Genomic DNA, 27,804 nt, shown 5'->3' with positions numbered 1-27,804 from the left:
TAATCAGGGATTAAATGGTATTCCCTTTCAAATGAGTGCAAATGAACACGTTTGTACTTGTATGAGGCGTTGCTGAAGGCAAACAAAAAGGTTGGGCACTGCTGGTCTGGATCTCAGCAGCACAGCCACAGCATGGCTAAAGCAGCCAGACCACAACCAGCTAATGGAAAAACTCTGAAACTATCTGAAGGTCTCCAGAACTGAAACCTAAGCATTAAATGAAATTAACTTTCCTGATCCAAGTCCAAAAAAAGCTCCTTTTTTAATACACTCAACCTTTGGAAGTCTTCTCTTGTTTGTCTTTAATTTGGAGGGAAAAATCCAATTTGTTTTTGCTCCTAATTTCCTTGGAGTCTCGTACAGCTTTTTGAATTATGTATGAGTACTTTGTGAGCATAATCAATAAGCTCTCTGTAAGTTTTGGGCTCCTGTCTTTATCCATAATGGTCTCTGACTCATGCTCCTGTGTCGCCTCATTTTCTTTAACTTTTCTTTCCTCCATCTGTGTAATTGCTCACCACTGACTCTGTCTAATCCCTGCTTGCTTTCCTTCATTTCGTCTTTACATTTTCACCATTCATGTATGAATTCCGCTCATTTCTTCTTGTTTTTAATTCTTCCCCTCACTCTTCAAACCCTGCCTCTCCTTCTTACTCTCCTTCTTTTTCCTCTTTCTCTTCCTTTTTCTCTTCTTCTTCTTTCTCTTTCTCTCCCTCTTCTTCTTCTTCCTCCTCCAGCTCCAAAAGGCCATCGAGGGCTCCACACGCTCTGGTGTCCGGCTCCGCCCTCCTCTGGCCAGTTTTCGTGATATCAGCACCCACAACTCGGTCTCTAAACCTCCACCTCCATCTCCCAACGCCCCTTCCTCTCCTCCCTCACCTGAAATTGTTGCTCAGGCTCCTCCCCTCTCTCCCCCCTCCCCCTCTCAACACCACCACCATCACAGCCATGAGAATGAAACAGAGGTGTTGATCGAGGGTGTGCCGAGGGAGGTGGAGGAGAGCACCAGTAGCGCTTCGGGGAGCGGCAGCAGCACGGTGGCCTGCAGCTCGGCCAGCAGGAGCTGCAGCTGCAACAGCAACCTCACCCTCCCTCCTTCTTCTACTCCTCCCCCAGTCCCCTCTTCCTCCACTCCTCCTGCCTCTCCTCCTCTCTCCTCCATCCGCCTCTCCACCCTACAGAGACTCTTTGAGGAAGAGGAAGACAGCGATGATGAGCCTATGGTTTAGCTTACACAAGAGTGATGCTTTTTTTTTTATAATGGAAAACTTTTATAATAGTTTGAGGTTATTTCTTCTGTTCTTAATACATTTCTCCGGTCTTTGTACTTCCATTTACCTCTTTTTATGTTACTGGTACAGCTTCCACACACTGGTTTCACAGACCATCACCTGTTTGGTGCAAAAAACACCTTAAACTGCCATATTCATCTAGTTCCTTTGTATCAGGTGCGATTAGAAAGTTTGTGGTCTCCGCCCACAAAAGAAAAATACAAACACTGACTTAAATATGGCTGATCTTTCCTACAAGATCAGGTCACTGTGCACTTCTGAACCTCCAGTGTGCCTGTGCTCCGTCTGGAAAGCCCCCTGGAAGCTGTGGTACGACTGCACATACACGTTTGTAATTTCAAAATGCATGTGAAGAGCGCTCATCCCCTTCTCTGTCACAATGACCCAACTTTAACATAAGGATCATCACTGGTGATAACGACCTGTTCTTTTTTATACAGAGGTCTATTTTTTCTTCAGTTTAAATCAAATGCTCCCTTTACCAGTAAAGCATGGCTGAGGCTTCTCTTTGTCCCAGTCTGCACCAGCATCCTGCAGTAACATCCAGTTACAGCAGGCCTGTGGGGATAGTTTGCTTCCCTTGTGAGACGAGCTTTATGGTCACAAACACCTCCTAGTTGTTCTTGTGGGGACCTGGATTTTGGTATTGTAAACTTGCAGTTTTTGGTCCCCACAAAGATATGAATACACGCTCACTCACACATGCACAGAGACCTCTCCAAGTGAAAAAAGTTAAATGTAAGATGCTTATTATTTTAAAGAATAACTCTGGTTAATAATCGAGAATATAACATTGACCAAAATGACCGTGATTGTAGTTTTTGCAGTAATAAAACAGGAGCTCCACACGGCGATCTAAAAACAAGCAAACGGTGGATGTGTGTCCAGAGATGTAAAGTGAGGCGACACTGAAGCTGAAATCAACCAAATTAAAGTCGCGTATGTTGTTTTCTTTTTGTGGGCGGATTCGTTGAGCGCTCTGATTGCCATGCGTAAGCTCTGAAGCTCTGTATGTCTGTAACGTTTGCTCGTTTTGTTTTAATTTCTGCTCATTTTCCTTCTCTTGTTGTTTCACACTTTGATTTTCATGGGTTAAATTGTAGATGCTGCCAAGTCCACAAAGTCAGGTATCTAACTGTGATATGCTCTTTTTGAATATTTGATAATGACGGTTTTAGCACTCTTAAACTTATTTCTGAGATCCAGTAATATCACTGGTTAAGGTCAAATAACCCACCTGTTCAGCTGCTCGACATGTTGAATGGCCCTGTGATGAACTGGTAACTGTCCATAGGCTCCAGCCCTTCCACTAACCTAAACTGGAGAAGCGGTTAATAAAATGGATGGATGGACATTACTGAGGAGTAGATTGATAAAACACTGCTACCATTTCTACTGTCTGAATCCAGACTGCGATTGATTAACTGTGCCTCTGTCACAGCTGTTTCCAACACCACACACTTTACTGTATGTTCTGTGGGGTTATTTTGACTGTAACGCTCTCTGCTCAGCTGAATCCGAATAATCAATCAAAAGCTTTGCTTCCCAAACAAGAGGTGAACCCGGTGAACTGCCGCACAGTTGTCCTGTGTTAGCCAATCGCTTAAGTCTTAAAAAAGGTAGGATTTTATCAGATGAGAGCAGAGGGTATTGATTTATTTTAACTGGCAACGAACCGTGTGGGTAGCAGAAAACTAATGGAGCTGCTCAGTCCACTGTGGAAGATTGGCCAAAGCCCCACAACGACCTCCAAATTGTGTGGCGACCTTGTGGATGCAGCCTCGGAGCTCATCTCATCACAGTTAAGTTGATAGATGGTGCGGCTGGAGGCGGCTGACGACAGCAAAACCTCGCCGTGCAGATCCTCAAGATTCGTTTTCTCCTTTTTTCTTCAAAAAGGAAGCCTTGCAGATTTAACCCTAATCACTTTAATAATTCTAAATGAGATTATCAGAAAAATCTACTGAAGCTGTTCATTCTAACGTGATGATAGCCAAGGTTCTCTGACAGGGAAGGAGACATGTACAGATGTGTTGCCAGAGAAACGTTTCCCAGTTAATGCTGTTAAAGATGTTAAAAATAGCTTCTTTTTTAAAGCTGTTGTGATGGTTATTATAAGAAGCAAAGCTGCTCATGTAACATTTTCAAAGAATAAAAGTCAAGAAATTTAATGACTATTTAACCTTAATGTCTTCCTGAGCTTTTGCCTTCTAGGCAGCTGCCTCTGTAGATGGTTCAGGTGTCTTTTATCATAATCATATATAAGCTTCAGTTAATCACATACAACTGAAAACAGGCCTGGCTTCTTCTTTTTTACTATTTATCAGAATTATTCCTCAGATTAACCTTCAGGCTTGCTTAATACAAGCAGCATCTGGTACCTCCACGTCAGAAATGCGATGCTTCAACTGTTTTGTGGTTTCAACACAACAGCAGGAACAAAAACCAAACGCTTTGCAAAAAGAGGCTTTGAGCTGTGAAGTTTGGAGTTGGGTGAAAATCACAATCTCAGTGTCCGTGGTCTGTCAGCATCAGGGTATTAAAAAATAAAGAAGAATCAGGCAGTATGTATCGGTGGGCTTCCACCAGGTCTGCTGGAGGGATAACACAGCACTGTCCTCCCACAGTACCACATACTGTGTGTCACAGTCATGCTCACCTCTCACACAGACTGCAGACACTCTGCTGCTGCAAGAGAAGAAAAGGGGATGACTTAGAGTGAAGAGGAAAAGAGTTAGATCACAACACTCGTCTGGTGGTTATATCTGTCTTATTTTTACAGTTGGTAAAACATCTCGATGCTTCAGGTCAAGAGAGGAGAGGGTGGGGATGTTTGATGGGGTAAGAGGTGTGACGTGATAGTCAAATGGTTTGGCTTCGTGTGGAGTTTTTGAACATGATCTTTGGTTATTTTTTTGACAGCACTATTGTCTGTTGACTAAGCCTAAGTGGAAATGTGGACCCTCAGGTATATAGCAGGGGATCTCCAAGCTAAGATTTTATGAATACATTACTTTAGTATAGTTTATTTTTAAACAAATGACTAAAAAGCTAAAAGAAAAACCCAAATCTAACTCGAACATGATTGCTAGAAGCACTCGACTACATGCGTCTGTTACCTACAGATTCATCTGCAGATATCTTTATCTGTTTGCTGAGATTGTTTGCTAATGTCAAACACAACACATAATGGGACTTCATAACCAAACATGTAAAATAAATGGTCTCTAAACCAGATTTTCTCCCCGTCATGAACAAAGGGTGGGAACCTCAGCCATTGCATCCATGCACCGTTTCTCCATTTCTCCTTCATCTCTCTCTCTTATACGGTCTTCTTATTAACTCCTGGTATCAGTTTCTCAGGTGTTGCCTTAAAAGTCTTTAAACCTTCAGATTTGACAAAACATTTCTTTATGTCTGTTTCTTGGGTGTGGAGGGACATCGGTGCAGGTCTCAGTGTTTATTTGTGGTTGTGGTTAATGTAGTATTTATTTCTGTTTTAGTCATTATCTTCAACTTTATAAACTGTGAACAATTTAGCTAAATAAAGTTTTATTTGAATGCTTTACTGTGTTTGAATTTGGTTTATTTATCCAGGTCAGGCTTGTTGTAAAGGCAACAAACCCGACATGTTGCTAAGAAAGGTCTGAAGGCTAAAGTGGGGCCACCTTGGTTCTAGCAAGGTGTACTTAATAAAGTGGCCAGCTAGCAGTTGTAGCTTATCTAAAGCATCGATAGATTGGCAGACAGGCTGTGGTGCTAGTAATTACAGGATCCAGTGTAGTGAAGTGACTGCCGTCTGTTTCATCATTGTTTTATTTCCATGTCTGCATAAAATGAAATCCTTTCTGTGAATTACTCTTTGTGATGGAGTTGTTTTTAAGTGTCTTATTATCATTAAAAAGTTGAAATGACAGGTAAAATTACGCTACGACAGGATCTTTACGACCTTGTCTGTCACCATGACAGACGAGAAAGTCGAATGCGACCTCTGCCCGGCACCATCGCTGCTTGCAGCTAAATTATTAAACTTTACTTTATTCTGACAAGATGACAGGATTTTATTTTTTCTACTTTAATTGCTTTTTATCTCGTGTTATTTGCAAAGAGTAAGTGTCACTTTGATACGTGACTTTGAAAGAATTTTTTAGGCTTTCAATTAGTCTTCTTTGGAAGATGCCTGACTCATTTTAGAAGAAACCTTTTCTGGGTGGCGTGGACTGTGCAGAAATTATTTTGAAAGACCGAGTAATTATTCAGCACGACGGACACCTCGTGCAGTTAAATCTGACAAAAACTCTATATTAGGTTTCAAGCTTTAATAACCTTGTGGCCCTCGTTTCTTTGTCAGTCAGGTGACACCCTTTCGAGCGTGCAACCATTTGGGCGTTTTGGGCGCTAGAACGATTTACAGGATGAGATCTCAAAGAGGATAAACAGAGGACAGATGATTATCAGAGCAATTAGGGGCATCAGGGTCTTAATCACAGGAGGGTAAGACTGAATCGTTCTCAGTAGCTCTGTCTCAAAGAGACGATGTGAAAAAATAACGCATAATTACATTGATTTGCATTGATTTTATCAGTGGCAGCTGGTCCATGGAAGCAGAGGAGGTTGTTCCTCTTTGGGGGGTTTTGAAATAAAGATGAGGTCAATGCAAGAGGGGAAAAGGATTGAAATAAATCCTTCCCAAAACTCAGCATCATTTATAAAATACATTTTGTCTCTTTCACGCTGACCCGCCCCAACAACCATTCGCACTCACATCACATTCACACCTATAAGCAATATAAATTAATAATTTAATCTAATCCCCACTAACTAAATGTCTTTGGACTGTGGGAGGAAGCCAGAGGGAACATGCAAACCCCACACACAAACACCCCTGTGGGGGAATCAAACTCTGGACCTTCACGCTGTGAAGCAACTGTGCTAACCACCGTGCTGACCAATGTTTCTCAGGTAATGTCTTGATGCACGCTCAATCATCCAGGTAAGTAAATCCCAAAACATTGATTCTGTTCATCTGGACATTTTCAGTGGGAGAAACGTTTCCTCATTCATCCAACTGACTTCCTCAGTCTCAGCTGACTGCAGGTTTCCCCAATCTTATAAACAGTACATTTGTACAAACACTGAAACCTAGCAAACTGAATTCATTCAGTTTGCTAGGTTTCTCAAGTAACATTTAAGATTCATCATGAGCTGATGATTCATCTGTTGTGAAATTAAACCCTCAGAATGCCTCCCAAAAAGCTTAAAATGATAAAAGGACTTGAACATACAAGGACACTCTTCTACCTCCCAACAATAATGGAGTCCTCACATGAAGGAGGCTGTTGATTGTGATCAGAGCAGCTGAAGTGTTTTTATGGAACTGCTGGCGACAAGAACGCTGCCACAGGTCAGTAAAGAAACCGCACACTGCTGCTTGAAACACAGCAAGATATTCAAGTATTCAGGCCTTTGCTTTCTCTGACTTGCTTAATATATAATGGGCTCATATAAAAGCTCATTTAAGACAACCTATTTAAACTGCCTTACTTTGTAACACATTCCTAACCCAACCTGATGCCTATTCTTTTTTGTACTGGCGATCTTGCTGCTATATCTCCCCAGTAGGGCCAAAAAATCAGATGCTTTGCATTAATGTAAAACTGTCTTTAAAAGCACCTGTAATTACATGTTTGTTACAGGTATAAAGACGATGCAGTGCCAAGTTTGAGACGAAAAGGCATAGACACAGATTTTTGCAGCTGACCTTATTGCATATGTATTTATAAGAGCACAAATATTTCAGAGGCGAGAATTCAATGAAGTTAGATACATTTGATTTTTGTAATATTATTTAATGGCAAAAAGGCACTTATTTTCTTATTTTGTGCCAGATGTGGGGCAGCACGGTGGCACGGTGGTTAGCACTGTTGCCGTACAGCAAGAAGGTCAATTCCACCATCAGGCCGGGGTCTTTCTGTGTGGAGTTTGCATGTTCTCCCCGTGTTTGCGTGGGTTCCCTCCGGGTACTCCGGCTTCCTCCCACCATCCAAAGACATGCAGCTTGTGGGGATAGGTTAATTGGATAATCCAAATTGCCACTAGGTGTGAATGTGTGAGTGAAAGTGAGTGCGAATGGTTGTCTGTCCCTGTGTGTTGGCCCTGCGACAGACTGGCGACCTGTCCAGGGTGTACCCCGCCTCTCGCCCTATGACAGCTGGGATAGGCTCCAGCGCCCCCCGCGACCCTGAAAAGGATAAGCGGTAGCGAATGGATGGATGGATGGATGTGCCAGATGTGGGTGTGATAGGTGCTGCTAAGAGTTCAGTTGGAGTGATAGAGGCAGATGTTGGAAACACGTTTTTTGGGATGGCCTAATGCACGGGGCTGTAGACGAGTTAATTTTTAAAGTGAGCAAAGCAGTTTGCAGTGTTTCAAGTTTTAGTATCTTGTGAATTGCAAATAAAGAAAACCGCAGAAAGCACAAAAGCTTTTGTGCATCTTTATTCAGCACAAATCACATTTATGCATTTTGCTCTGTATGCCTCTCTAGTATTAGATCTATTACATAACTTATGGAGAAGTCTGGCAAAATACGGCTAATAATGTGACTCAGAGTTGAATTGTTGAGTTGAGTCTTGGCATATGTTGTGTAGCCATCACTGAATTTAATGGGGATTTTGTAAAAAGAGGTTTGTTTATTGCCCTCAGGTAGCTGAGTCAGATTCTTTTCTCTGACTTTTAATAGCTGCAACATCACATGGCATGCAGGGAAAAAAATGTCTGTATTTAACGCACATGGAACAAAAGGAGTACTTTATTAGTTCCTGGATTAGTCGAGATCATGGGGTAATTTCTGCACTGTGTTATTCCTCTACACATCCTATAGCCCGGCTGCTATACACAGACTTATACACAGTCCAAAGACAGCCCTTATACTAGAACATATCAATTCACCTTCCCCTCCTGCTCCCACATTACTTCATTTGCTGCTTCTGGAGAGAAACACATGCGTAAAGCTTGTGCTCGTTCACTATCACTTCCTAATGGATCACCTGCAAACATCCCTTATGATCACTGAGACGTCACTTTTATTTGTCCCGCCTAGTAACTCTGGCCAAATATAAATTCCTGCACATGGCAAAAATAAAGGAGTCCCTATTGAATCATCAAAAAGACTTTCTACATGATAACTTTACAAGTGTAACTGTGGTTGTGGTAATCAAATGTAACTACATTACTGGTAGATACAATAAATGGCAGTTAAAGGAAGAGTTATAGGAAGGTGTTTTACTACAATAAAAGCCATAAAATGAAACTAAAAACTAAGACATAATCAAAATGTTTCAACAATGTTTAGCTCTAGAGTGCAGCACTCACAGTCAAAGACAGACTCTCAAAGGAGATTCTGAGAGCTTGTATTTCAGTTAGTGATTATTTATTTGACAGTGAGTTGATTCCTTGTGATATTCCGGAGTCTGTTTTTACTTCAGGGTTTTCTAGTAATGTTCTCTTCTAGTTTGGGTTCATGCGTTCATTGTTACTCCAGTGTGTTGAGCTTTATTTTGACCTTTTTTTAATTTGAAGTCTGTTTTCGTGGCTTCCTGATTCCTGATTAGATGGTTGCTGCTCTAGCGTTAGTTTTGAATTCTTCATCTGTGTTAAGCGTCAGCTCCTAGTTTGAGTTGGATGTTGGATTGGATGCGTTGGGTAAGCAGCCGATAAATGGCTCACTTTTCCATCATGTCTGCCTTCGTGTCCTGCATAAACCTTGACAGCTCTCCCCTGTTTAGAAAGTTGCTCATTAAGGCAAAGAGGTAACACATTATCTTAATGAAGGCATCACAGGAGAAAAAACGTTTTTGGCACAGAACAGCAGAGAGAGGAATTTGTTTCCCAGAATATATATTTTACACACAAACAAAGCTACATTCATACAAACATACATACAGTGTTACATTCATACAAATACATATCGGTTTATTTGATTTTTTCCCTTTTATTATAAAAAGCAATTTGATATATTATTACTTTGTATTACTGTGTTATACTGTTAGGGCTAGTTCACTGTTAAAAAGCATGCACGTTCTTTTGGTTGTGTCCAGAGCAAGTGTTTGCAAATAACTCCAAGTGCATGCCTCAGGTTGCCATGAGTTCTAGATTACGCCGTCTTTACCTCATCAAGACATCTCAGCCGTCAGTCAAACCTAAACACGTTAATTAGCCAATCAAACTGCTCTCTGACCAGGTATTTCTGGCCTTGAAGGGGTTTTTATTTTTGCATACAAAAGCCTATTTCTGATGCTGAAAGCATCTTGAAACAGCCACTCTGAATTATTTGCAAACCCTGATTGTGCCCATGTTTGTTGTATTGCGCTGAATTTATAAATAGGCCCTTAACTTTTTTCTTCTTATCCTTTCTTTTAATTTTCCCCCATCCCTGTGTTGCCAGTTTGGCTTTCAGTCCTGGTTCTTTGTTCCAGTCAGTCCAAACTGTTTATTGAATACATCTTTATTCTCAAACAGCTTGTTTCAGCAGTCACTGAATTCAAGTCTCTCTTCTGCCTTAAATCAAAGTTAATTAGTCTCATATATGTGATATTCCAGATTTCCCATACTAGACTGGTGGTAGGGGTGTCTCCTTGGCCATAGTGTACATTACATCCCACATTCTCATCGGAAAAAAAGTCGCATTTCCTCGGCCTCAAAGTAGGTAAATATTTGGGAGAGGGAGGGGTTGGGATAATAGCTTGACTGATTATTGAAGTATTAATTTCCAGTTTTTGACAGAGTTTCGTCCAAATGACTCAATTGGTTGCAACAACAACAATGGAGCCCTCGTCTGCCTCTTCATCTTTCTCTTCCAATGACTGGACGACGCAGGGCGTGACGTCAAAGGGTATCCTCTCTGCGACGGGTTCGGTGGTCTGTGCTGGTAGTCCTGGGCTTGAACCTCTGGTCGAAGGGGCATCTTCCCTCAGCGGGGAGGGCGTCAAAGAGCACGGCTCTGGCTCCAAAGTTAATGTTACCTCTTCTACCTGTGAAGGCAGGAAGTAGAGATTTTTAAGGACATTTGTTCTGTATCGCAGGTGAGTGAAGCTCTGTTATTCATTCTTGTAAGGTGCTTACATGTTGTTCTTACAGATAAGAGCCAATTTTTGAAATAATTGTTCTCTCTAAAATGTTAGTCATGTGTCTGATTTGGGGCAGTAGAACCAATAGAGCCTGCCCGGTTAAGATGCCACCATCCCTTCACCCAAGGGTTTGTCAAGTGGCATTACGCAGGCTTCATTTAGGCATCATGAAGTTTTGGAACCATGGGTGGTTATAATTAGTCAAGTGCTTAGTTATAAATATTTATAAGCAAAAGATTTGACTTTCACTCACCAAAACTACAGCACACATTTCTAAAACAGTCACTTTTCATGCTGAACTGTGCAAGCAATAAAATTTGTCATATAATTTCATTAATAAAAAAAACACAACAAACATGGTCAAGAAGTTCAGTTCGGTGACTCAGATAATCTGAAATAATAATAATAGTTATGAAAGATGAAATTGGTTATGGAGACCAAAACTGTTTATGATTTTTTATTGTGCACAGGAGTCTATGGAAATTTGACAAAACTGCAGTTCATCACATGGCCACTTGACTCAATCCCCATAGGTTTCCATATTAAATATTCAGCTTTTTAGCATAAAAATGTAAAACACAGTTTTGGTCTCCATGGATACTTTCCTGTTTGAAACAGCTGGGTTATATTTTTTTAAATAAATTGTCTCTTGGAGATTGTCAAAGCTTGGCTGCTTTGTTTCCAGGCGGCTGGTAGGTGTGTCTGTGTGATGCAACACGCAGTTTAAGACTGCAGCTTGTTAACTAGTTGATAACCTAGTACTCCACCATGACCACAAATATTTAAAAAAGGTATGGGCTGCTCTTTTATGTACAATATTGCTGTTTTAAAATGGGATTGACTTACCTTTACACCCAAGCGGCAGTTTTTAATAATAACGTTTTCCTGATTCTTCAGTGTTTTTAGTACAGTGTATTGTTTCTAACTCACCTTTGTTAGCTCCTCCTCTTCCTCTTCACGCTGTTCAGGGAAGTCTTCAGACTCGGGCTCTGGCTCTTCTCCGACCGTCTCCACCACGCCTCCGACCATGTCAGCCATCTGTGCATTCAAGTGTCCAACGATCTCCACCTGCAACCAGTTAAATTTGACTGAAGCGCTTGTTGAACGGAATTTAAACTGGAAAGGGATTCAACAGGTTAGTGGCATTTTCACACGTAATTTAAACTGACATCCGTCCTTCACTTGGGCTCCAGAAGTCCCTGATAACAGGTAAAATAAAAAGACAAATAAAACAGAAGACGAACAGGAGATGGCCCGACCCAGCATGGTTTTCATCTGCAGGGGGTCGGAGCGAAAGAACATACACTTTAGCTGGGTGCAACAGATACAGATGCTGATTCCAAACGCTGAAACTTGCGGACCTTGTGGCATGCCACTCTGACGACCAGGCTGATTTACACATCTCTTTCAAAACTCATCAAATCCACTTCAGGCAGTCATGCTGAGTGCTCCATGCAGACCTCCAGCCTGTCTCCTACCTTGCAGACTTTCCTGGCAGTTCATCTTTCACTGCTCTACAGATGTGTGCTAAATAGGCCTGCTGATATAAACAAAGCCAGATTCATAAAACAAAGATTTAGCAGAGAAAACACAAAAATATATCAGCATTCAACCTTTATCTTTAATCGAGACCAAACATCATAAACCGTAGCTTCCAGCAGAAACTAGACATGCTGTCACGGCTATGATGACTGCATTGTCTCAGTCACTCTGTAATAGTGACAGGAGACAGAGTCCTATCCTTGCAACTGCATATATAGTCACGCACCCTTGTGTCCTTGCAAACTGTCATAGCCGCTCTGTCAGAACATATTAAACCACCATCGAGTCTGCAAGCTCTGTAATCCGAGCATTTGGATTCAGCAGGCGAGCGCCTACCTGATGTCCCTCAACCTGTGCTGCTCCCCACAGGTCAGCTAGCCGAGGGTGAGTGGGTGGACCGAGGCTGTGGATGGTGCTATTGGGCGTGGCTTGGAGTGAATGGGAGGCACTGTGTAGCCTGTGCTCCATAGACTGTAAAGGGAAGCAAGAATAAAAACAGAATATTCAGGATTTGGCCGTTAATATGTAACCCCGATCAACAATCTCTTGGTTTGTGGCCGCTTATTTTTTAAACTTTTGTTTTTCTCTGGAACAATAAAATTGCCTCCCACTAGGAATCTAAAAACACCCACAACCAACTGCTCCTGACATTTGAATAATGGACGGCGTAGTGCTGTAACGCGCACATATCGCCAAACAAAAGACGAGGCCGCTTTTTTCTTCCAACATTTATCCCAAGGGCTTTTGCAGGAGGTGGAGGACACATATTCTAGTATTTTTTTTCCACTCTCTTCTAGTTTGGCTTCTACTTTTAAAATCTCTCTAAATTATGAGGTTGCTGCAGGGAACGGTGCGGAAATGCCTTGACTGGAAGATTTTATTCTAAATGTAAGACGTTCAATAGTCTCCTTCTCCGGGGAAGGCATATAATACACACGGTAAAGCTAACAAGCTCATTTCCATTGTGGTCTCGGATCAGTACACCTTTTCTAAGACACAGTCCCTGACCTTTTCAAGTATGTATTTCATAACTCGCAGTTATTTAATGAGCTCTGAGAATGCACCCAATGCAAGAGCAGCCAACAAAGTCTTGGGGTGTCACAGTTCACCGTGACTCACTTCGTTTGCAGAAAACCTTCCAGCAGACTGAGAGCTGAAAGTCAGCAGCTGATTTCAACAATATTCAAACTGTCTGCACAAAATGAACCCATAAGAAACTTAAACAAGGTCAGCAAGTGCACATGTTGTGGGAGCAGAGACATGTGGTGTATATATTTAATAGGACAGCAGACCTAAGGCTGTGTGCATGCATGATTTATACTGGACTGTGTTAGTGTAACAGTTATCTGTGAAGGTGCTTTGAATCTGCTGAGTGGTATTTGTGTTTTCCATTTTAAGAAGCTGCTGCCATCAACACTGCAAAATCTCACCAAACAAGGTGGAAACCTTTCCTTCATGTTGAGAAAGTTAAAGTTCAGCCATCATGGACTTTTTCCCCTAAACCAGCCCACTGGACATCTTTGGAAAATGTAAAGGAGGGTATTATAATAAGGAGGGCTGTATTTTTATCAGTTTTACAGCTTCACCTTCTGATAAAGACCTCCCCCATGGCCTTTTTTACTACACCAAAGTAACAAGTAAAATATAACAGAAATTTCTATATTATAGAAATTATAATAATTATTATATTTTTTATTTTGATTCATTAATTATGAATTACTAATTTAATTGTGACTGTAGGAGAGTCTAAGTAAAGGCCATAACCCTTTCTATAATTTTCCACATTTGTTTATTTGTCCTGACTATAATTCCCTTCTTTCACTTTCACTCTTTCTTATATCAAATGTATTGAATGTGTAGTTAAAGATCCTTACACAGACAGAAAAGAATGATTTGGTTCGGCCCACTTAAGATGTAAGTGGGGTGTACGTGCCCCATGATGTAAAAAGAGTTTGATATAAGTATACACAAAGGACAAATTCAGCCTCTAGGTCTGAAAAGTAATCAGAACCTACATCCTTTCTAATGGCCACCAGGGGGCGACCTCTCTAAGTCTGTCTGTAAATAAGTCTTTGGGAAAACGTCTGTACTTGTCGCTTCATTTGTGACCTCAGTAGATGTTTTTTGGACGGGTTTATGTTATGAATTACTACTTTTAAATCTTATTTAATATAACATGTAATTATTTTGTTATGTTATAAACTAGGGTACAAGCAAAGACGTGGCTAACTTGTGATTTACGAGTTATTACCGTATGAGCATTAAATATCCTCTGTTTGTTGTTTTTGTCTGTCCCACACCTTTGTTAAATCTATTTTCAGAAACCCAAGCTGGTGATGATCCTAACACTAAGCTTCAGGCCTCAATCAGCACTGCAGAAACCAGTTGGTGAATAAACAGTGGATACATCCATTTCTTTGATAGAAATTTATCCCTGGTGCCGACATGTCTGATGCATCTGCTGCTGTGTTTATATGAAAAACAGTGCAAGGCTTTATAAAAATCACTTTCACAGACCTGCTGCTGTTGTTGGTACTGCAGAAACTGTTGCTGCTGGTAGTGATGAAGCTGTTGGAGATGTTGGAGTTGACTCTGCTGCTGCAGGGCGAGTTGAACCTGGTGCTGCTGAATGTAACTTCCTACTGTCCCCTCGTACCCCTCACCAGGTGTGCCTCCTGCTCCATTGCTGCCACCTGCAACAACCACAAGACACCCAGTGTGCAGTGCTCAGTGACACAGTCTGGTGCTTAAAGCCTGTAAGAGAGGATGATAAATCATCACCGGCAGCCATGATGTAGGAGCCTGCAGCAGGCGATGCCACGCCCGAGGGCTGGCTGGTGATTGGGTCCCAGGCGTCAGAAGACGACAGGCAGTACAGGCCCTGCGAGACGTAGGTGTGAGGCCAGACATCCGCAGAGGAGTGATGGAGCACCTGGTCTGTACAGGGAAGCACAGACAGATGGTAGGCGTTGTAGAGGAAAACACAGACAGAGAAGACGCTGCTAGGGTGGAGAGGCAGGGGTAAACCAAGTCATGGGCAGAGAAAAATCAAGACGTAGCTGGAGGAGCGGAGCTGGAACGTTCTGTAATTTGTCTTTTTAGTTTGCAAAAGTTTAGGAGTTGGATTAATATGGAAGCTTCAATCAGTTTAGATTCAGATGTTTTACCAAACTATTAACTGTTGCATACTTTTTGGATAAAATGTTACCTATTCTGAGATTTGAAAGCCACAAAACTTAAAAATACCCTAAATTACATTATTTTAGAATAAAAAACAAACAAATTCAGATCTTTCATTTCTCTGAGCTAACTGACATTAAACTGAGATTAATGCACCTGAGCTGGCGTTTCTACCATAGCTTTGAATGCACAGAGAAAGTTGCAATAAGCAAGCAGCGTGCTCTGAGTGCTAATTACAGCTTAATTATTATCCATGATTACAAACTGTAGTTATGAGGATTTTTGTGTGTGGATGTGTTTAAAAGCTGTTATGGTTATAAGTGGTTATATAATAAATCCTAACAGTTCCAGAATGTTCTTGCTTCTTTCACTTTCAATAAAATATAATCATTATAATTAATAATCATATTATAATTTTGGCTGTTATGTTTTCATGTCTTAGATATACTGGGTCTGGTTTTATTTTAAAACCTAATAATTACTCTCCCTGCACTCTGAAACATTTATTAATGATTAATCATCCATTTATTAAAGTCAGACTTGAGAAAAAGATCTGTAGTTCAGAATTTGTTGCAGATACATTTGGCCAAAATTCACCCAAACTGTACTGTAAAGGTAAACAATGAAAGGTTCTTCTTAAACATATGATGGAAATCAACAGATGACTGTTTCTCTTCACTTTGTGACAAACAAAGCACGAAAAAATACTTTTGATAACTCCGCAGCAATATCAGAACCACGCTGTTTTTAATTGCAAACCTTGTTGTGATCTCTTATGGATACTATTTCCTTTCTAATGAACTAAATCTAAATCAGAAGATCTAATATTACACCTCAGCCATTAGTGTTTATCTAGGCTGATATAAAACAGGGTTAAACCTGACCTCAGCCAAGAGAAACATATGGTAATAACTTTAATAGCAGTATGATTAGCTTATCTACAGAGCAGAGCCATGGAGGGATGCAGCGCTGTGGAGGAGAAACATGCCCTCAGTCCTAATGTGGATATGAAGTAGCTGTGTAACCGTTGTTGTGTGTGTATCCCTTGCACGTGTGTGTATGTTGATGTTGCATGCTAGATAAAGCACTGAGCAGAGCCCATATGGTGGTGTTAATGAGAGCGGGGCTAAGTCCTTGTGCTAACCTACAGGCTCCCTCAGGGCTTGGACAGTGCTCTGCTTTACTAAACACCAGTCAGAACAAACATTTACCTGCACAGAGAGTTTACAGTGTTACTCTGTATGCAGGTAAATGTTAAAGGGTACACATTAGTTTTACTTTATCTTAGAATGGGAAGAAAAATATGGGAGTATTTCTTGTTTTGCTTTGATTTTTATGAGGATACACGGCCATTCCTGTGAGGCCAGAATGTGTTTGAAACAAATATCTTATCACCCGAGGCTCAAATCAGGATATGAGTTTGCCAACATTTTTCTTTAATAAAACCTTGTGCAAAATTTAAATCTCAACTTTCATCCAGTCTGTTTCTGCCTTTGATGCACGCAGCTCTTTTGGGCTACAGACATGAAGCCCTAACAGAATGTGCTCTGGTATTTCAGCACTGGCAGGCTGTCATCTGAATTTGTCATTTGGAAGTTATTGAGTAAGTGCCTGGTCAGAGTGAAAGGCAGACATGTGCAGCTGTGAGCCTGCCCTCCAAAAGTCCTTTACCCCTGCTTTGGAGACAAACTGACAGGACTCTTTTTTTTTTTTTTTTTTTACAACTCACATTGGAGTAAAACCTGGAGTTCACTGTGTGGTCCAAAGACGTGAGTTTGAGACATGTTTGAATCTCTCGCACAAAGTGAGTCCGTGTTTTACTTTAACAGCGTTCAGGTTTTAGACACAGTGAGTTAATTTATCACAAATCTCTGTCTCACATTTAACTCTTAGATCCTCTCAGTAGTTCCACATATTGTGTCATCAACATAATTAATCTCTATTGTGTTGATGGCACCAAATGTAGCACCATAGCACCTAATTTACAAGGACCGGGCTTGACATCTAAGACTTAACTGGTCACTCTGCTGTGGCTCGCAGCGACCAAACAGTGGGACAAAACAAAAGCTAAACCGAGTCACCAAATGGGCCGGCTGGTGATCCACTGACCTCTGCTGGTGATGCTCTCCTGGTTGACCTCACTCAGGTGGGCGACGCTGCCCTGGTTGGAGCCGGCTCCCATGCTCTCCCCGTCCATCGAGTTCCAACCAAACAGAGTCGCCTCAGAAATTGCAAACTGTTGCATGATACCTGAAGATGGAGATAAACAATGCATGTAGCAAGAATGAAAAAATCCCCCGACTCGCTAAAACATCATGAGCGTGAAGCAAATCCCAGTCCCTGCTCTGGTACCACATACACATGTTAATTAATGATACAACGACAGTCATTAATATGGATAAACAGCAGGTTTGTGTTGGATTGGAGGAGAATACTGAGGGTTTATTAGACTCATTTTCAAAGAAAGTGCATCACCCTGTTTTTTCTCTGAAAGTGCTGCAGTCATCAATTACCAGCGACAGCTCAGCTAAATATTACCTAAAAATCTGATCAATGTTTCATTTTCTGAAACAACACAAGGTCGTCTAATAACATTTCAGACTTCGTTTTGTTTTAATAAATAGCTGCAATGTTCTGAAAGTGACTGCCAAGTATTTGTTATAAGTTTAATAAATCTTTTGTATTCATGTAATTCTAGCCATTAATCAGCATGAGATGAACAAATTTGTAGGATAGATTGATTGTGAATAAAATATGGACGCACAGTTATGGTCTCTGAAAAAATTAGGAAAAATTGGACAGGATGCAAGTTGGCTTCACTTTCCAGACTCTTTATATCCTGTTTACTGACTTTTTTTTTTTAAAACAATTTGCCATTTGTTATTTATGTTTACTAAAAAGTTTACCTTTAGTCTTATATACATAATGACAACCTGCTCATGCAACAGACAACCAAGAAGTCATCCAGTTGTTGAGTGTGCAACACTTTCAACCTCTGGTTGCGCATCACAAGAGCAAGGTAGTTGCAGAGGTTGCATGGTGGGAGGCAACCTGTCACCAGACAACGGTGGTCTGACTTGGACTCACTGCAGTTTCTTTCAGAAAGATTAGTGATGATTTGCAAACGCAGGCACTTCAGCAACTCAGTCTGCGCTGAGCAAAACTCATCTGCGATGCAGCTTTTTGCAATATAGGACTCAACTCAGCTGTTTGTCCTCGTGGTTGTATTCTGGGTATATTTCTAACAAAAGCAAGATTTCTAAGCTCCTCCTTTCCTCACAGCAAGAAGGTCCCGAGTTCATTTCCACCATCAGGCTGGGTTTTCTGTGTGGAGTTTGCATGTTCACAGGTGTGAATGTGAGTGCGAATGGTTGTCTGTCTCTATGTGTTAGCCCTGCGACAGCCTGGCAACCTGTCCAGGGTGTATTCTGCCTCTTGCCCTAAGTCACCTGGGATAGTCTCCAGCCCCCCCACGACCCTGAACAGGATAAATGGAAGAGAATGGATGGATGCACTAATTAATCATTTTCAATATTATCATAAATAGATTGCAAGCTTGACTCCATTTAATCACAAACTGATAACATACTGATTGCGAGTAATCACAGAGCCGCTGTCCGTCTGTGGACCAACCACTTCAAAGGCGACAAGATTGCAAAATCATTGCACAAGTTTCCTCAATGCGACTGAAGCATTAGTGCAGCATATTTGCAAATTCAGCACTCAGGTGTGTCCTCACCTGCAGCAAAGCGAGCCTCCTTCTCGCCATCGCTAAGGTCACTGTAAGCGTCGTTCTCCATCCTCCTCTCCTTTTCCCTCTGAAGGTTGGTATGGCCCGCTCCCCCTAGCGGCCCCGCAGATGGTTTGCCCCAGCTCTGCCACTCTATCATGTGGGCCACTCGACCCTGGGCCATGGCGGTGGGCTTGGTCACCTTGTCCTTCATGGAGCGAGTCACACCTACAGGAGGTATGAGGGCGGCAGGAGGGGCAGACCAGCAACACACACGTACAACACACACCACACACACACACACACACACACACACACACACACAAAAACTGTGTCAAAACTACTTCTGGCCCCTGCAGTTGACTACACCTCCATCTGAGGCTCATGTGGGGGTTGGGGTGGGGGTAGGAGTAGAATGATAATGAGAAATGTGAGGGTCTGTTTAACACTTGAGATGATGATAGGAAATGTTAGCTCAGTAATAAATGAATTTGTGATTGAACGTGATTTTATGACAACAACATGGCACCTATTTAATTTCATTAATCTATAAAAACGCATTCAGTAGTATGCTAGGATCATCAGAATGAGCATGGATGTATTTGTGGGTGAACTGGTGTTTCATTATTTCCAAAGAAGCTCTGCTGACTGCAGTAATATTCAGTCCTTTGGACAGCTTCTAGTCACACCGGCCATGTTTCAGAAGCATTTAGTCTGCACGGGTCTTTTTGTTATTATAATAAGCCTTCCTCAAGAGGAACATGCTAATATTTATCTCTCTGTGGACCACATTAAACTCTGACCTTTAAACCACTGCTGCCTTTGATTTTCTGTGTGTGGACCTGAGGATATCAGCTGTCAGCAGTCAACTCGTTTTAAATGTGTCACCTCGGTTATTACCCCAGTACTAATCATCACAACGAGCGTGACAGTCACTCCTTGGCTTCTACAGTGAGACAAATTGTTTAAGATAATAATGATAAGTGCTGCGATAGTACAAGATGTTTGATTCAGTATGAGACTTTCTTTGTTTGGCATGTGAGTACTCCCCAGGGAGACCCAGATGCGTACTCATACTGGTCAAAAAGTTGAGTGTAGACACTCAGTGTGGTGGAGAAACTTCTAGCAACCACTCACCAACCGTTCAGGTTATACACATTTTTCAACCTGTGGTTGCCATGGTGAAGGGATCAGCCAAAAGAAGAAGCAATCACTGACCAGTCTACAGGCCAGTGCAGCCAGGATCTAAGCAGAAGATTTGAACCAGAGCTGTGTGCCCTCACAGATCCTAAAACACTAATATTTTTTTTCCATTTTTTTTTATTTCTCTTTTGTAAAACTGAAACATGGCTCTTAAAAGCCATAACTCCACAAATACGTTGTAACTTGACTGATAATATGGAAGAAGCCAGCATATCAATGTGACACAAATTGAAAATATTTTAAAATTAATAATTGCAAGATGGTTTATTAGCTATTAGCCCTAGCATAAAAATAAATATACATTTTTGTATCATATAACTCTCTATCATCTTTATTCACTGCTGAATCTTCATTTGTATGCACAGCAAACCATGCTTAATCTTTGGTCAGGTGATTGGCAGGAATGATGAGGTCAGAGGTCATCGTGGTTGCCCATGTGCTTGTTAAAGTTTGCTCATTTTAACAAAGAACAAAGGATGTCGAGTGAAATGCTGACGAACCCACATTAATAATTACAAGAATTGCTCATTTTCTTGTAAACAGAATGAATGAGGTTCATTAGAATTTACGTGATTAAAAATGTTTTACGGAGCCGAAGAGAGGCAGAAGAAATAGTCCCTCGGTGTAAACAGAACAGGGAGAAGTGTCCACCGGCAAATCTCTGTCCAATTAAGATGCAAATATAGGCTCCAAACTGGGGACATATTCACTGACTCAAATGGGTACGGAGACACTGATCGATTAAAAAATTAAATTAAAATCCAGCAGGCATGAATAAACAAAGAGCGAGCTTTGGAAATTGCTCCCCCGGTCCATGGGGCAAGTAACAGGCTGGGCTAAAAATAGAAACACTTTTCCTCTTAGACAAAGCGAGCCAATCTCATTTGAAAATCAAACAGTCCCTGCAGAGCCTAATTGGGGATGGAAATAGGTGGAAAGAATGGGGATGAAGGATGAGGGAGGGTGTTGGGGTCTTGGCTATTCAAAGGCTCAAAAATATAACACTATACACTGTTAAAAGATAGCTGCAGATGTATTTAAAGTGCACCAGACACAACAGAAAATACATTTTTTACATAAACACTCTGAGATGCTGCACTCAGACAACAAAGAGCACTACAGTTTGAAGCACAGAGCAAGAGAGAGCACGAAAGAGGCACCGGCCACTTGTAGTCACGACACTGCACAACAGAGTCACAAATATCGGGCCACACCACCAACACCACCACCAGCAGCAGCACTGCCACGGTACAAATACACTACATTTCCCAACACACCTGTGGAGATGCTTCAGTAAGTAATTAAAGTAAGTATTCTTACTTACTTTAGTTTCTTTGAAATCAAAGATCTGATTGAATTTCCATCAATGACTCTGAAATGTGTCCCGTCATTGACGTCTGCTGTTGATATCAGTGGAAGAGAGAGGAAAGTAGGGAGTGATATAGGAAGGGGCACCCACAGGGGCGGCCATGTTGGTTCCAAGCTCCTCCTCCTCCTTCGCCTGCTCTAGAGTGAAGTTGTTTGTTAAGTCAGAGTTTCATTTACAAAGTCCATTGCCGTTTATGGCAATTTGAAAAGATAATTAAACATGTTTTCTTCAAGGGTGTCAGATGATTCTTTGGCCTGCAAGCAGTGCAGAAACCAAGTGATGGAAGAAGCATAGTGGAGATTTTATCAAGCAAACAGATCTCAGAGGCTGCCCTGGAGGTAAAAACATGTCCGTTTGTTATGTTAAACCAAGGTTCAACTTAACAAAGAGCATTTGACATGTAAGATGTGTAATTGTAAGTTTTGTGCTTTCAGTTTGTGAGGCTCTTGTGTTTTTCATATTCGGTCTAATGAAAGCACAACTTCTTCACCCTGAAGTCCTCCTAAACTCCTTTGTTCACAGGCTATCGAGGTGCCATGAAAAATGTTCCTTCTTCCCATTAAAGGTTAAAAACTACCTGATTTCCATTTGGCCCATATCCCTTTCAAGGTCTTCTCCGGGTGCATCTATGGACTGCTGCCAGCACTGCTAATAATTTTTAGAGATCTCCTTGAAAGTCTTGCTCTGACCACCCTCACAAGTGGTTCTTGCCTTGGGGTTCTTTCTATAACATCCGAGGATATTTATCTTACAATATAAAGCACTTTACATGACTATTGTTGCTATATATGAAAAAATGAAAGTAAATTGAACTGAATTTTGGTTAAGATGGAAACACATCAGACACGTGGGGCAGGTTTTCATTACGTCAATGTAATGAAAACACTCCTTTCTGAACCATGAATGGGCAGGAAATGGGATGTACCACAGTTTTTGGTTGTTTGATGCTAATCGTCTTAGAACTTTTCAGAATAACTCTGATCCCGGTTGATGAGTACGCTTCTGTTTTTTCTAACTTGATGGACGATTTTTGAGGAGCTTGGACATCATGAGCTCATCTACTGATATTTGATGTTTGGACCCTTAACATGGAAGCCGGGTTGATGCTTGGTCTGTGTGTTTGAGGTCTGTGGTAAAACTGCAGATGCACACATGCAGACGGTCAGAGCGTGACTTCCATCAAGCAATCCCAAAATTAAGCTGTGCCATTGGCATGTTCACAGGGAGATGTCCTTAAAAGGAAGACTGACCAAATCTAAATGCGCTCAAATATTATAGTTATTTGGATTTTGGATAGTAAGCCAACTGTTCTTCTTTGGTGTTGGTGTTGTTTACAAAAAGCTTTAATAATCACAGGTTGATGGGGGCATGTGCTAACTACCACTGATGGTTCAGGAGGGGTTGTCTACACTGTATTAGGACGTAAGAAATTATTTACTGTTCAGAAGTTCTTTGATCAGTCAAACGACTCTTTTCACTGCATTTTTGCATTTGTTGTCAAATTGCATAGGCAGAGCTTTTCCAGATTTTATTTCCAGACTACTCTTTCTATTTTGTAGTTTATTATAACTGAAAGGTCAGCCTGCATCTTCTGTCTAAACCAGTGTGACTGCCACCGCTTTATCACCCTCTGAGAAAAGTTTGCAGAAGGGAAAAAAAACCCCACTCTGCAAAGAGGAATGAATGGTTTGGTTGCCTTAAATAAAGGGCAACACAACGATTTAAAGTTAAGTCAAAGTAATTACCAATTAGAAGAGAAAAATGACAAGAGATTACACAGTCCATTTAGCCTCATTTATACTGGTGATTCCCATTAAACCAAACCACACACTGATCATTTGGCTGCTGCACTAATGTGTCACCAACCAATCATCTGAATAACACGCAAGAAGAAACCAAAAATTATCTTTTGCACAGCAGGGAAAGGAGATGCAGCCCCTGCCAGAGCTCAACAACAACTTCACTCTTGATCCACCGTGGAGCATGTGGAGGCAACATGGGGGCTGTTTTACCATCTAGCAGCACAGACACACACCTGACACACCTGACAGAGAGGACTTAGCCAGGGCACCGATCCCATAGGTGTTGGTGGGCTTCCTCTTGAGACGAGGCAGAATGGAAGTAGTGTCCTCCATGGACAACTAAAGAGAGAGGAGAGGTAAATGTGGTATTGGTGCAGCACAGGGGTGGACAGAAGGAGGAGGAGAGATAATAGAACCAGAACAGGTGAGAGAGATAAATGCAAGAAAGGAAAAAAAAGGGAATAAAAGAAATTGAGGTGAAGAGGGCAGACGATACAAGACTCAGAAAACAGTCTGATGGAGTGAGAAAGAGAAGAGAGGTTGTAGCAGAGGAGATAAGATAGAAGGGTTAATTATTTGAGCACTTTGTAAATGGCTTACAGGGATCGTTGAAGAGAAGAGAATTATTGATATTCTGTGTCTCAAAGGAAAAATTAATGATAAAGTGTTGATTTAAAACCAAATTAAAAGGGTAGCAGTCTATTGTGAGCTCAGCAGCTATTATTTGACATAAAACCATCCTGAAAAATGTGATATTGAACAGATATTGAAGGCAGAGTGTTGTCGCATTACAAAGATTACCTGTAGCGCATTTTGCTGTGACTCCATTGTTGGATATTACTCACTGTCTCGTCTATCACCGTGAATGTTACCAACCCAAATATGCTCAGCTGTTTCTGCATTTTACCAGGAAAACGCTGGAGGCTTGTTGTGAATACATGAAGTCGTGAGACTGACACCAACAACCGCTCCTCAATTTACAAAATCAGGTCATACAATTAGTGTCAAACACCACTCTGTTGGATATCAGATGCCGTATATGTCGTATCGTATCTACAGAAATCCTGAACACTGAGCAGTAACTTTTTTTTCAGGTTTAAAACTCTGTGAGAGAGTGAGTTGCACGTTTTGTAAGCCGAGGAATGGTGGTTTGTGTTTTTTTGGGAGCTTTGCATTTTGCATTTGTTTTGTTTTCATAAACTTTATATCTTGGCTTTCCAGGTGTAACCAGACCCGATCCTTACTAAACCTTTGGTTTTCTCAAGCTGCAACAGTGCTTGTGTTTTTTTTCACCCAGCAAAGACTACATGTTAAAGATGGCGTCTAGCTCAGCTGCTACAATGGGACGCTCTCAAATCATTGGTTAAAGGTGTGGTAAGATTCAGCCAGGCACCGAGTGGTTCTTGGGGGCCTGGAGCCCTGGGACCCTGATCTCTGCTCGCACCGGCCTCTCGCGGCTTCGACTGCCCTTTGCCTCCGGTCCTTTGGGAGTCCCACACCTTAGCCGTGAGCGCCCCACTTAAGGCCTCACTCCTTCTCCTGCTGGGATGGGCGTGCAGATTTCACCAGGATGTGTGGCCTTGGGTCTTCAGTATTCGTGGCTGCCGATGGCCCGGTTCTCCCGGATCCATCTCTGTCTTTCTCTGACTCCTTAGGGGCTGTTATTACAACTTCCCACCCTCATTTTTAAGTGCATTTCATCACAGAGACACACACACTCTCTTTTTCACCCTCTCACACACACACACACACACACATTTTTTTCTCTTGCCTGTCCTCCCTTAAACATTGTCATACTGTATACCAAATATAATAGAAATAACACGAATAGAAATGATGAAATAAACAGATAAACCCTGAACAAGAGGAGCCTTGTACACAACAGTTCATTCAGCTCATTATTCTGCCCCACAGGACGGGATTTGTTTTTCCTCCTTTGTGCCGTATAGCCCACATTCACACTTACAAGTCGCATCTTAAGATTTCTCCAGTATTTAGTTCATAAAATAATGTGTAGAAATAATAATATGTTGATTTCAAGCTATGATCATTCAATGTTTCTTTTGACATTTATTGACAGGAGAGTAGAGCACGCAGGGAAGCAAAGAGAGAGCGAACAGGAAAGAGCAGACTCAAACCGAGGCCCCTGCAGTAACCTTTTCATCTGTGGGTGTTCTTGACGCAACCCTCACGTATCTTTGTGTTCTGATATAAGAGGAAATCACCTTGTTGGCGCTATATTTTTACGCTGATTTGAGATTTGTCTCAGGGACGTAAACTACAAGTTTATTTAATCAGGAAGTGAAATTATTTAGATTAGGAATCCTGAGCCGTGATAGGCCGAATTAAACGGGCTTATTTGAAAAAAAAAACCCCACAAGAACGGAGGAGAACATCCAAAATTCACAGAGAAATCAGCTGTAGTATTGTTAACATCCAAAACATCCCCAAACCTTGTCACCACCGCCACTGTTATAGGAACTTTCTGCTGAACCGCCAATCAAAAGATGTGCAGACAACTCAGCTTAGCCAAGGGGCGATTGCTAAATTACAGGTACCAAGACCAGAACAAGTGACATGGATAACTACCAGCACAAACAAAAGATGCATGTTTGGTTTTCGGAGTAAACGGTCCATTAAAGTGAGATGTTTTTGTCTTTTATGAATCAACCAGAAGGTCCCCAAAGGAGAATAATTTAAAGTGAAATTTCAAACATAAGTCAACAACAACATACTAATAATGAGAACCTAGATGCTGTTCCTTTCCTGTACACTTAAATAGCTGAATGTTGAACAGTTTTCAAAGCTATAGTTATTCCATAAAAACACTCATGTGTACAGTAAACTTGTGTTACTTCCCGGCAGCAGAGCTCCTGGCAAACAAAGCCAAAAATTAATGAACTCAGAGACTGAGCCCGGCTCTTAATGAGGCCCTCCCAGCGGCTAATTACAGTAAGAAATAATAGGGAAGCACATGGACTCTGTTACACGGGAGGATTTTGTGAGAGATATGATGTAATATTTTGAGTCAAGGTGTATGACTCACAATAAAAAGGCATACTGATATGATCTGGTCCCTCTGTGGTGTGCAAGTGGAGCATCATCCACACGCTCCTACTTTAAACTGCCTGCATGCACCAGTAACATTATTTGGTGTTGTTGCTGGGCAGCCAGAGAGTCAACAGGCATACAGATGAAACTATTACAGCAATCTTCTTCCATTAGTCGTGTATCTGCTCGACTCTGTTTCTCCTCAAATATAATAAACCACAGGTGGACGCCTATTTTGCAACTAAAACCATTGTTCTCCATTAAAATCCTCCTCCAGTCCTTCCAGCAAAGCACAGCCATAGCTAAACCAATATGGCAGAGAAGTGTTTTAATGTGCATTAATCAGCATTTGGTTTTATTTGTAAGGTTAAAAGGGTCACATATTCATATTCATATGCTACATAACTTTGCCGCCCCCTTTCGCTTATGGTTTTTCATTCACTGCATTGTTCAGGCTCACAGCAGGCAACCTCAGCTGCTCTCTACTGCTTTGATTAAACCACTGCAATCACTCCACTCTGTACTGCCAAACAACAGATTGGAGCTGATGGAATATTGAAGAGTGTATGGAGCCAGGATAGGAGCTTAAAGGATCCCGAACTTTAAGATGTATGAACTGACGTTCTTTGCTAACAGCAGAAACAACTTTCTAAAGCAGTAATATGCAAAAGACCCTAGCCTCATTAGCCTGTTTCATGAGCTCTTAATATGCCTTCATATGATCTTAAAATCACTCTACACTAACATTCAGAATGTGGTTTCCTATTAATATACCATAAACCAGAACAGAGTTGTGTTACAAGAATAGCAAAACAAACACAAACTTTCGTCTTTTTGGAGAGTTTTAAAATGTACTTAAAACAAAATGTACTCTGAAGTAGCTGAATAATGTTTCCCAATTTCCAAATAGCTGAACATTGAAGCTTTCATGCAATGGTGTGTACTCCCTTCATCCTTATTGGTGAAGCTGACAGATGAAAATGTGTGACGGATGTGTTCCTTAGACCTGAGTTTGGCAGCACTGGTGTTTTCCTACTGTGTTTAGTTTGTGTTCTTCTTTAAAGGGAGTAGTACACTCCAGTCACCCAGTTCTTAAAAGAAATATAGTCGAGTTTCATTATAAAGCTCCTTTGCTCTCAGCTAAACAGATTAATTTCTTTTTGCTCTGCAAAGTTGTCTTCATGTATGCAAGTATGATCCGTTAGCATTCTCCCAATAAACTCAAGTGAAGTAACACAATGTGCCACTGGGACTCAGGATGTTGGGGTCTGAAAATATGTATGCCTACATATATATACACTGTAAAAAAATTGTAATATAAAAGTATTTACCGTGTATTTTACAGTTTTGTACTGTTCTTCTAGAGTATCATTAAATGTACATAAATGGACTGATTTTACATTTCAAATGTAAATTAACGTAAAATCACTGTAAATGTAATAAAACATAATTTCCTTGTTTTTTAAATGTATTTGTCTGTACATGTGCATATTTAGATTGTTAAAAT

The 27,804-nt window shown here is 41.2% G+C and overlaps 2 protein-coding genes across 5 annotated transcripts in view; one reads left to right on the top strand and one right to left on the bottom strand.

Annotated features, from left to right (window-relative positions):
• Positions 1 to 2,005, top strand: part of LOC102213593 (chloride channel protein-like) — a 51,842-nt gene extending 49,837 nt beyond the window's left edge. Inside the window, exon 23 of the mRNA XM_013913857.1 lies at positions 738 to 2,005. Within this exon, the coding sequence (XP_013769311.1) occupies positions 738 to 1,229 (492 nt within the window). The 3' untranslated portion in view covers positions 1,230 to 2,005. The remainder of the gene's footprint in view (positions 1 to 737) is intronic.
• Positions 2,006 to 9,187: 7,182 nt separating this feature from the next.
• The window catches only part of LOC102203950 (uncharacterized), a 38,795-nt gene continuing 20,178 nt past the window's right edge, over positions 9,188 to 27,804 (bottom strand). For 2 of the 4 annotated variants that reach the window (XM_005745182.1, XM_005745180.1), the window contains 8 exons: positions 23,480 to 23,585; positions 18,882 to 19,100; positions 17,252 to 17,392; positions 14,744 to 14,899; positions 14,480 to 14,655; positions 12,299 to 12,433; positions 11,351 to 11,488; positions 9,188 to 10,324 (listed from right to left, as the gene is read on the bottom strand). In XM_005745182.1, coding sequence (XP_005745239.1) covers positions 10,094 to 10,324; positions 11,351 to 11,488; positions 12,299 to 12,433; positions 14,480 to 14,655; positions 14,744 to 14,899; positions 17,252 to 17,392; positions 18,882 to 19,100; positions 23,480 to 23,579 — 1,296 coding nt within the window. In that variant the 5' untranslated portion in view covers positions 23,580 to 23,585 and the 3' untranslated portion in view covers positions 9,188 to 10,093. The remainder of the gene's footprint in view (positions 10,325 to 11,350; positions 11,489 to 12,298; positions 12,434 to 14,479; positions 14,656 to 14,743; positions 14,900 to 17,251; positions 17,393 to 18,881; positions 19,101 to 23,479; positions 23,586 to 27,804) is intronic. The other 2 variants (XM_005745183.1, XM_005745181.1) reach the window with 2 other exon arrangements.

Source organism: Pundamilia nyererei, unplaced genomic scaffold (assembly GCF_000239375.1).
Source record: "Pundamilia nyererei isolate P.nyererei 1_Seehausen unplaced genomic scaffold, PunNye1.0 scaffold00155, whole genome shotgun sequence".
Lineage (NCBI taxonomy): Eukaryota > Metazoa > Chordata > Actinopteri > Cichliformes > Cichlidae > Pundamilia > Pundamilia nyererei.
This window is presented reverse-complemented; position numbering and strand designations above follow the sequence as displayed.